The sequence below is a fragment of the Oncorhynchus tshawytscha genome, linkage group LG09 (assembly GCF_018296145.1).
Source record: "Oncorhynchus tshawytscha isolate Ot180627B linkage group LG09, Otsh_v2.0, whole genome shotgun sequence".
NCBI classification, from domain to species: Eukaryota; Metazoa; Chordata; class Actinopteri; order Salmoniformes; family Salmonidae; genus Oncorhynchus; species Oncorhynchus tshawytscha.
Window position 1 is genome coordinate 8,165,894 of NC_056437.1, and position 11,241 is coordinate 8,177,134.

General features: G+C 44.3%; 1 protein-coding gene across 2 annotated transcripts in view; it reads right to left on the minus strand.

Annotated features, from left to right (window-relative positions):
• Nucleotides 1–298: 298 nt before the first annotated feature.
• LOC112259488 (AF4/FMR2 family member 1) overlaps nucleotides 299–11,241 on the minus strand; it is a 68,547-nt gene continuing 57,604 nt past the window's right edge. Inside the window, exons 11-19 of one of the 2 annotated variants that reach the window (XM_042326444.1) lie at nucleotides 10,449–10,662; nucleotides 10,163–10,254; nucleotides 9,991–10,054; nucleotides 9,738–9,874; nucleotides 8,879–8,950; nucleotides 8,628–8,721; nucleotides 7,305–7,351; nucleotides 4,286–4,512; nucleotides 299–3,970 (exon numbers count right to left, since the gene is read on the minus strand). In XM_042326444.1, coding sequence (XP_042182378.1) covers nucleotides 3,846–3,970; nucleotides 4,286–4,512; nucleotides 7,305–7,351; nucleotides 8,628–8,721; nucleotides 8,879–8,950; nucleotides 9,738–9,874; nucleotides 9,991–10,054; nucleotides 10,163–10,254; nucleotides 10,449–10,662 — 1,072 coding nt within the window. In that variant the 3' untranslated portion in view covers nucleotides 299–3,845. Of the gene's footprint in view, nucleotides 3,971–4,285; nucleotides 4,516–7,304; nucleotides 7,352–8,627; nucleotides 8,722–8,878; nucleotides 8,951–9,737; nucleotides 9,875–9,990; nucleotides 10,055–10,162; nucleotides 10,255–10,448; nucleotides 10,663–11,241 lie in introns of both variants that reach the window. The other variant, XM_042326443.1, reaches the window with a different exon arrangement.

Genomic DNA, 11,241 nt, shown 5'->3' on the forward strand with positions numbered 1-11,241 from the left:
TGCAGGGAGAAACTTTGTAGCGGGGCAGGGGGAAAGAGGGAGGAGCATCGGGGACAGTCACATTAGAAGGGGTGGGAGATGAGGAAATGTTGGACAGCAAGGAGGCATGGCTGAGTCATCAGCAACACAGTTAATTAATTCTGTTTTTTTTAACGTATCTAGGGGGGGGGTTACATGTTCTTACATTGAAATCATGTTTTATAGCAGATGTCATAATTATGAAATATATCAGAATGCCCATAGTTCGATGTGGCACTGTACTTCTGTAGTTATAGCAGAATAATTCACATAGCCAGCACATTGTCCCCCAAAGTTTATTGCCTCAAACATTTTACAGTGCAGAGGTCTGAATATACTGTTGAGCCACAATTCATCTTCAGCAGCCAAGCTACAAAATGTCTGCAAAACAGCATCTTTGGGAAAACTTGAGTCAAAAGAAAACCAAAATTCATTGTCAATCAGTCTTTATACATCTCTGTACATTGCAGCTCAAACTATTTACATATTTCCACAAGGCAAAAAAGTTTAATTACAAAAGATTTCTGCACATTTTCCCAGTAAATGACCAAGGTGATGTTGTTCCTTTTAGCGTGATATCATATATTTATGGACAATAATTATAATTCTGCACACAGAATACCTATAACTGAAGCGCAAAAAAAAAAGAAAAAAAGATTGAAATGAAGCATGACAATAAAGCTTCAAAAATATGAAAAAGGACATGTAACATGGCATAGAAACCAGAGCAACGTTTTAGTCATTACAAAATGTAGAAGGTCATCTCAAAACAGGACATTTCATTTCATTTCATGTGCAGTTTGACATCCAAGTTGGGTAACTCAAAGTATGATTGATTACTTACAAAGCGGCCTGCTTTGGAGGCGGATTTTTTAAATATATATATTTAAAAAAAAAAAAGCCATGGTACCAGTATACTCTATTCATACGGTTCATATTTGTGATAAAATAAATACAAACGCATTTTTCTTTTGTGGTTTCATGTGCAGCCCTTATATATTTGTACGCCAATAGAAATAGCTTTTCCAGTGAGCTCCAATTTCTTTTTTCTTACAGTATAGTAACAATAAAACAATTCATTTAACTAAACGGCACAGATTTAGTCAATTTTAAGCAAAGCATGGTGATGTAAACCAATCTCCAATCTTTCATCAAAAACAGTATTTTAGTCATGTTCTATGTGTCATTTTGCATTCACCGCTGTGTTTTGTTGCTCTTAACCAAAGCCTTTTACATCAAGCAAGAGGACTCCAACCCTGGAGGAAACCGAAAAATACACTGAAACAAGTGCAAATGACACACGTTGGTTTTTTATCTTGCTGTAAGCATTGTTGTGTTAATGCTGAAATGAGAGAGAGGCGGGGTTGTATAGGCTTAAATATCAGAATATTGATTGACTGATACAAAATCATAAGGATCGCCAGTATTTCGCCATCAATAACATCCGTTAAACATTAAATAAACCACTGATTTAATCAAATACAAGTGTGTAATTGTAATACCATCAAACCCTCACCTTTTTTTTTTAATCAGAAAAACAAATACCAAGTCATTCATTCTACAGAAATTGAACAGGGCGCTTTAAAGCGGAAATTATGTCAATTCATTCTACAGAAAGGCATCGTCTAGGTCTGGTAATATTTGATCTCAATGAATAGACTGTGCTGAACACACACACAATGAAGATACATGTCCATGATAAAAATTAATACTCCCCTAAAAGACAGTCTATGTCCAAATTGGACCCTGTTCCCTATATAGTAGACTACTTGGTCAAAAAAATAAATAGTGGACTATATAGGGAATAGGGTGCAATTTGGGACGCACATCTTGTCATCTAGGGAGTTGTGTGGTCTAAAAATGGTGGTAATAGGTACTGAAGAGATAAAAATGGGCAATAGGGTCAAAGATCAGTTGTAAGACTTAGCCAATCATTTGCCCAGTCACTTCTGCTGACCTGTGTGGTACATAACTTTTTTTTCCGACTATCATACGAAAAAAACAACAACAACCCAGCAATCATTTAGATGTGTTGATAAGTGTTATTTTCTAATGACATGGGCCGTTATTGTATGTACGCACAAGATGTGACACCAGAGCTACGCAAAGGATGTAAACTAAACAGCCGGTCAACGCTCCCTCACAGGTTGCCAGTCCTACAGTGAATCATTTCCAACAGTCACGGCTGTTTGTAAAGGGAAGAGTATCCTGCTTTTCAAAACTCCTACCCACATACTAAATCCACTTTTGACTTCAGTTAAATGGGACTTGCTTTGTCAATGATCAATACAAGATGATGATATATTCAATAAGTATTCCATTTGGGAAGACAGACGGCAAGTGTCCTTAAAAAAAAAAAAAACCCATCTAAGGTACTTTAATTTCTACTGAACGACGTCTGTATAAAAACTGGTTTGATGCTTCAGCCTGAGTGTTAAAAAGCATGTATGCTGGATAGATTACAGAACTATAGAAAACGCTCTCAACCATCACATTAGGCCACAGGTCCCTCCCTCTCTCTCTCTCTGCCTCCATCAGACAGCGTTGCTCTGCTTCCCATGTGCAGTGAAGATGAGGTAGTTACTTCCTGCTTCCTGTCTGAAGAGTAAGGACCAGGGTTACTGGTCAAATCAGACCATTTGGTTTTCTTATCTAAAATGTCTTAGATGAGCAGTTGTTGACAAAAAAAAAAAGGGAAAGCAAGTACAAAATCCAACTCAAATCATATTTCTGTTATGACTGATTGAACATAGTGGACCCGCCCTGGCACGTAGAATCCATCTCTTTTGAAGAGAAAAATGGGGGGGGGGAAAGAATAATATATCTTCAAAAAAAAAGCATCAAGGACCATCTTTGTCTCCATTCAAGAATACTGATGTCCCATATTTCAGGACAATGCATCTAGTCACTTTATAATACTTTATGGTACAGCAGAGACATACTAACTATATCCTGCCGAATTCGAACAGTATTATTATAGACGTGTCTTGGATGGATAGATCCCTTCACTTCTATAGGACTTTTTAGTTGGTTGTGAAGTAAAACAATTGGCCATATCAACGCTTTTAATAAAAATAAAAACTTAATTGAAAACAATGTATTTAAAGTGATATAATAATAAACATCATGATAATGAGGCTAATAAATAAGCTTTTGTCATTACTGCTTTGCGTTACCACAGGAGAAAGGTGAGAGGCCTCTCTGAACCACAACCAAAAAAAAAGCAGGTATCTTCAGACAACCATCCCACAGGGACATGGCCTCACTGACCTCCAAGACAGACAGGACCCAGTGGGGTTGAGCAGGCCATGGGAAGACACCCCTACTGACCCCCAGAGGGGTGGGGCAGGCCACAGTGAGACAGCCCTACTGACCCCCAGAGGGGTGGGGCAGGCCACGGGGAGACACCCCTACTGACCCCCAGAGGGGTGGCAGGGCCAGTCAGCTGGCTGTGTGGCTCGTTGTTGAAAAAGGGAGGAAGTCCTATTCAGCTCCGCCTCCATCAGCCCCCCCTGAGCTCCAGAGGATGTGATAGTTGTTTGTTGATGAACCCTTCAATGTGATCAACAGAGGACAGGAACCCGAAAATGCATGTAATCCGTGTGTGTGTGAGATAGATATATATATATATATAGATATATGTAGTTGAGAGAAAAAAGGTGACTTGGTATCCATGTGAACAACTTGTAGAGGGACTTGGGATCCTGCATTCATCTGATGGCCCGTCAATAAATAAAACCAAGAAGGATGTCGCGGACAGGGAAAGCCAGGGCTAGGCAATCCAGGGCTGGGCTAGGCATTGTCGACAGGGCAGGGCTGAGAAGCGGTCACTGTGCCTCACGGGTGTCCAGTCGGAGCCACTGCAGTCCCTGCCGTGTGTGACGCACCAAAGAGCTCATGGTGGACGTCAGGCTCAACGGGCCCAGAGCCAAGTCCAACTCAGACAGCAAACCTAGAGACATGGAGAGATAAGGAAATAGACTGAGTAGGAGTAATGAAACACTCGCATGAATATATTACTACAATCAAAATCAAATGTATTTTTAAAGCCCCTTTTACAAATCAGACGACGTTAAAGCGCTGTACAGAAACCCAGCCTGAAACCTCATCACCAGTATCTTTTCCCCCACGGTGATCATGACCTCTAGCGGTCACACACAGAACTACAGCTATAAAGAATCCATATTCCTGTGTAATAATATCCCTGTGACTTCCCTTTGCTAATATCCCTGTGACTTCCCTTCCCCTCCCCTTTGCTCCGCCTCACCACTGCCTTTGTGGGCCAGCTCGTCAGCCTGCTCCCAGATGTCGTGAGCACTCAGGAAGAGTGCCGTGATGTTGACGTAGGAAGACGCCACCTGCTGGATGACCTGTGGAATGGCCACGGTGCTGACGGTGCCTGACCCCGCCCCGCTGCTGTGGTTGGAGCCCGGCCCAGAACTGGCTGTGCTGGCAGGAGACGGCATGGGAGACATGGGGGATGGGGTACCTGTGCTTCTGGGGAAGAGAGAGCAAGCCAGGGCATGAGACTAAGGGACAAATCATTCACTAAACCCTAAAACTCAACTAAATCAACGAAAGATGGGGAGAGGTCGGTCTACAATAAAGTGCTGCTCTACCTTCTTAACACTATCAGCAAGGCAGGTCCTACAGGCCCTAGTTTCTACCTTCTTAACACTATCAGCAAGGCAGGTCCTACAGGCCCTAGTTTCTACCTTCTTAACACTATCAGCAAGGCAGGTCCTACAGGCCCTAGTTTCTACCTTCTTAACACTATCAACAAGGCAGGTCCTACAGGCCCTAGTTTCTCCCTTCTTAACACTATCAACAAGGCAGGTCCTACAGGCCCTAGTTTCTACCTTCTTAACACTATCAGCAAGGCAGGTCCTACAGGCCCTAGTTTCTACCTTCTTAACACTATCAACAAGGCAGGTCCTACAGGCCCTAGTTTCTACCTTCTTAACACTATCAACAAGGCAGGTCCTACAGGCCCTAGTTTCTACCTTCTTAACACTATCAACAAGGCAGGTCCTACAGGCCCTAGTTTCTACCTTCTTAACACTATCAACAAGGCAGGTCCTACAGGCCCTAGTTTCTACCTTCTTAACACTATCAACAAGGCAGGTCCTACAGGCCATAGTTTCTACCTTCTTAACACTATCAGCAAGGCAGGTCCTACAGGCCCTAGTTTCTACCTTCTTAACACTATCAACAAGGCAGGTCCTACAGGCCTAGTTTCTACCTTCTTAACACTATCAACAAGGCAGGTCCTACAGGCCCTAGTTTCTACCTTCTTAACACTATCAACAAGGAAGGTCTAGTTTCTCAACAGGCTAGTTTCTACCTTCTTAACACTATCCTAGTTTCTACCTTCTACCTTCTTAACACTATCAACAAGGCAGGTCCTACAGGCCTTAGTATTCTACCTTCTTAACAACACTATCAACAAGGCAGGTCCTACAGACCCTAGTTTCTACCTTCTTAACAACAAGGCAGGTCCTACAGGCCCTAGTATTCTACCTTCTTAACAACACTGTCAACAAGGCAGGTCCTACAGACCCTAGTTTCTACCTTCTTAACACTATCAACAAGGCAGGTCCTACAGGCCCTAGTTTCTACCTTTTTAACAACACTATCAACAAGGCAGGTCCTACAGGCCCTAGTTTCTACCTTCTTAACAACACTGTCAACAAGGCAGGTCCTACAGGCCCTAGTTTTGTCGCACCTTGACTACTGTTCAGTTGTGTGGTCAGGTGCTACAAAAAAGGACTTAGGAAAATTGCATTTGGCTCAGAACAGGGCAGCACGGCTGGCCCTCGGATATACACAGACAGCTAACATTAATAATATGTATATCAACGTCTCCTGGCTCAAAGTGGAATAGAGATTAACTTCATCACTACTTGTATTTATGAGCGGTATTGACATGTTGAATATGAGTGGTATTGACAGCCGAGCTGTCTTGTCTAAACTACTGGCACACAGCTCAGACATCCATCCATACTCCACAAGACATGTCAGGACAGGTTTCTTCACAGTTTTCAGAACAGACTATGGGAGGCACACAGTACTACATAGAGCCATGACTACACAGAACTCTATTCCACAGTACTACATAGAGCCATGACTACACGGAACTCTATTCCACAGTACTACATAGAGCCATGACTACATGGAACTCTATTCCACAGTACTACATAGAGCCATGACTACATGGAACTCTATTCCACAGTACTACATAGAGCCATGACTACATGGAACTCTATTCCACATCAGGTAACTGATGCCAGCAGTAGATTCAGATATTTTTTTTTATAAAGAAGATAAAAAACACCTTATGGAACAGTGGGGACTGTGAAGCAACACAAACATAGACACAGACACAGACACGCACAACTGTAGACATGTGGTAGTGGTGGAGTAGGGGCCTGAGGGCACACGGTGTGTTGTGGAATCTGTGAATGTATTGTAACGTTTTTTAAAAATTGTATAAACTGCCTTAATTTTGATGGACCCCAGGAAGAGTAGCTGCTGCATTGTCAGGAACTAAATGGGGATCCATAATAAACCCCCAGGTAGAGTAGCTGCTGCTTTGTCAGGAAATAAATGGGGATCCATAATAAACCCCAGGTAGAGTAGCTGCTGCTTTGTCAGGAAATAAATGGGGATCCATAATAAACCCCCAGGTAGAGTAGCTGCTGCTCAGGAAATAAATGGGGATCCATAATAAACCCCCAGGTAGAGTAGCTGCTGCTTTGTCAGGAAATAAATGGGGATCCATAATAAACCCCCAGGTAGAGTAGCTGCTGCTTTGTCAGGAACTAAATGGGGATCCATAATAAACCCCCAGGTAGAGTAGCTGCTGCTTTGTCAGGAAATAAATGGGGATCCATAATAAACCCCCAGGTAGAGTAGCTGCTGCTTTGTCAGGAACTAAATGGGGATCCATAATAAATCCCAGGAAGAGTAGCTGCTGCTTTGTCAGGAAATAAATGGGGATCCATAATAAATCCCCAGGTAGAGTAGCTGCTGCCTTGGCAGGAACTAAATGGGGATCCATAATAAACCCCCAGGTAGAGTAGCTGCTGCTTTGTCAGGAACTAAATGGGGATCCATAATAAACCCCCAGGTAGAGTAGCTGCTGCCTTGGCAGGAACTAAATGGGGATCCATAATAAACCCCCAGGTAGAGTAGCTGCTGCCTTGGCAGGAACTAAATGGGGATCCATAAATATATACAAACACAGATCTACAACAGTCTCTATAGGTATTAGACGAAAGACTTACTTTGAGACACATGGTGAAGGAGCCTGGGTTGCAGACTTTATAGAACTCTGAAAAGGAGGATGAGAGACAATGTCTTATGTTTTAATTTCCAACGTTTAAATAAATAACAACATTAGGTTGACTGCTTAAATAAATAACAACATTAGGTTGACTGCTCCAAAGATCGGTTTCCCCAGAAACATATACTGAACAAAAATATAAAAAAATGCAACAAAGGGCGTCACTACAGTGCAAGAGGCATCACTACAGTCCCTGGTTCGAATCCAGGCTGTATCACATCCGGCCGTGATTGGGAGACCCACAGGGCGACGCACAATTGGGCCCAGTGTTGTCCAGGTTTGGCCGGGGAAGGCCGTCATTGTAAATAAGAATTTGTTCTCAACTGACTTGCCCAGTTAAATAAAAAGGTTTTCATTTTTATTTAAGGAAATCAGTCAATAGAAATAAATTCATTAGGCCCTAATCTATGGATTTCACATGACTGGACAGGGGCACAGCCATGGGTGGGCCTGGGAGGGCACCCACCCACTGAGGAGCCAGGCTCAGACAATCAGACATGAGTTTTTCCCCACAAAAGGGCTTCATTACAGACATAAATACTCCTCAGTTTCATCAGCTGTTCGGATAGCTTTTCTCAGACATGGTTACACGTGGTCTGAGGTTGTGAGGCCGGTTGGACGTACTGCCAAATTTTCTAAAACGATGTTGGAGACGGCTTATGGTAGAAAAATTCACATTCAATTATCTTGCAACAGCTCTGGTTTTACATTCCTGCAGACAGCATGCCAATTGCTCCCTAAAAACTTGAGACATCTGTGGCATTGCGTTGTGTGACAAACTGCACATTTTAGAGTGGCTTTGTATTGTCCCCAGCACAAGGTGCACCTGTGTAGTGCTCATGCTGTTTAATCAGCTTCTTGATATGCCACACCTGGGGGAGACATGTTTGCCTGCGCTGCAGACGGCTATATCGGTCAGCTAATACAAGACTATTAAAAAGGCCCAGTGCACTACTTGTGAAAGAAATGTCTTCAGATTTTTCAGGGGGTGCTACATCATCCCTACTTCCAAGCGGTGACGATGGGCCCAACACCTTACGTTTATATTTTTGTTCAGTATCCGGTGAAACTTCTGGCTCGTCTGCGACTTCAGACCTCCCCCGGTCGAGTCCCCAGACCTCCCCCGGTCGAGTCCCCAGACCTCCCCCGGTCGAGTCCCCAGACCTCCCCCGGTCGAGTCCCCAGACCTCCCCCGGTCGAGTCCTCAGAACTCCCCTGGTTGATTCCTCAGAACCACAACAACAGACACGTAATAGAAGCCTACCTTGAAATGATCTGTCAGGGTCCTTGAATACTTAAGTGCTGCTTCTCGTTTGTAGCGAAACATGGCCATCTGTAGAAGGGACAGGCCCCTCATGCTGCCAGACAGAAAATAACAAAGGTTACATTCTCATAATCCTCTCCAAGGAACATTTCATTTAAATGACTTCTGAGGTAAAAATGGATCCAAATGTACCACTGCTTTACATTTTGGTTACATTTAACAGAAATATATTGTTGTGGTTATCTATTTACCATAAAACTGTAAAGTCCTTGTCTGTAGCAGGAGCCGAGGGGTTCACAGAGCCCTTTAGTTTCAGTATGAACCTGTGAAAACCAGCAGACGTGGTATTAAAAACAACAACAACACACAACTAGCCAAAGCACAGCAGACACAGTAAAGCAGAGGAGAGTTTCACTTCCTGTTCTAGAACACACATCCAAATTGAGTTGCGTCAGCAGGGGACAGTAGAGGGAGTACTTAGATCATAGAAAAATTGAATTAAATTGTTTCTTTCATTCTGTGGATAGTCTCAGTGCACAGACTACTCACTACAGCCAAGAAGCCCCACACAGACTACTCACTACAGCCAAGAAGCCCCACACAGACTACTCACTACAGCCAAGAAGCCCCACACAGACTACTCACTACAGCCAAGAAGCCCCACACAGACTACTCACTACAGCCAAGAAGCCCCACACAGACTACTCACTACAGCTAAGAAGCCCCACATAGACTACTCACTACAGCTAAGAAGCCCCACATAGACTACTCACTACAGCTAAGAAGCCCCACAGACTACTCACTACAGCTAAGAAGCCCCACACAGACTAGCCCCTCACTACAGCTAAGAAGCCCCACACAGACTACTCACTACAGCTAAGAAGCCCCACACAGACTACTCACTACAGCCAAGAAGCCCCACACAGACTACTCACTACAGCCAAGAAGCCCCACATAGACTACTCTCTACAGCTAAGAAGCCCCACATAGACTACTCACTACAGCTAAGAAGCCCCACATAGACTACTCACTACAGCTAAGAAGCCCCACAGACTACCCACTACAGCTAAGAAGCCCCATCTAGAACATATATGTTTTGGGGTTGCTCACTTGATCAGATCCAAGGTTTCAGCGAACATCGTACATGCCGACTTCGGGGTCTGGGGATCGGTTTCCATAGCGATGCCGCTCTCCACGAAGGACATGGCAGCATCTAGGTAGTTGAAAGCTTTGCCCACCTTATCCGGCTGGATTAAAAACACACGGGGACCTTGATTTAAAATTGGGACACCGAATCCACCGAGCTCGTCTCTTATGAGAAAGTGAAATGTAGACGTGAGAGAGAAAGGAGGGGGACGGTTACCGTGGCATCTGCCTTGTGCTTGAGTGTTTTGGCTTCCTTCATGTGATACTCCACTGGCTGCTGCCTGTGGGCGGCAGAAACAGAGTTACTGATCAGACACAACAATACCCCTTAGAGAGAGATGGAGAAATGGCCACCCACACAACAATGACAAACAGGGAGGGACGTTTACCTCTCTTCGAACTGGAGCAGGGGTCTGGAGGACAGGGCGGTCCCGGTGGGCTGAGAAGGCACGGAGAAGGCAACACTGCTCTTGAGGCCTTTCTGCCAGGACCACAGACGAGACAGTATTAGAACAGCCTTCATATCAACATCTGATTCTGATTTATTTCATACAAAGCTTCATACAACCAATTAATGAGACATATACAAAAAGGAAAGAAGCTCAGTGTTTAACATTAAAACATCTGACACACATGCGTTAATGTATGACATAAAAATGGACTCAAATATATTACCTTGGCATGCTCTGTGCGTTGTTTTTCAGTGCTCTTCCTGTGCTTGGCAGGTGTGGAGGCCTCCCTGTCCCTGCGGTGGGCTGCAGATGCTGTGCTAGGCTCTGGGGCATCCACCGCATGCCGTTTGTGGCCCCCCTGCCCTTTCCCAGGGTCCTGAGTGGTGGTGGGCTGCAGCAGAGGGACAGGAGCCCCCTTAGACCGCTTCCTCTCAGTCCTGTGAGAAATCAGGCCAGACAGCATGTTACAGAGGGGAGAGTAGAATGAGGAGAATAGGAATGCTGTTGATCTCTATTGGGGGGACTTTCCAAGTTTGACACCCAGACCAGTCTCTAGGGTGGCATATGGCCAAATGAGATGTAATTAAGGTGCTTGGAAATCACCAAACCTTTTCTTTGATGCATCTCCAATATCGTTGTAATGTTAAAAGGTGAACAAGAAGAATGATATACCAGAAGTAGTTTGGGGCAGAGAAGCTATGGGTGGATGGATCCGCTGCATAGATATGAAGACACTAACTAGGAGGAGGAGGAGAGAGAGAGCAGGTGTGGTGTTACTCACTAGCTAGGAGGAGGAGGAGAGAGAGCAGGTGTAGTGTTACTCACTAGCTAGGAGGAGAGAGAGAGCAGGTGTGGTGTTACTCACTAGCTAGGAGGAGGAGAGAGAGAGAGCAGGTGTGGTGTTACTCACTAGCTAGGAGGAGGAGGAGGAGGAAAGAGAGAGAGAGAGAGAGAGAGAGAGAGAGAGAGAGAGAGAGAGAGAGAGAGAGAGAGAGAGAGAGAGAGAGAGAGAGAGA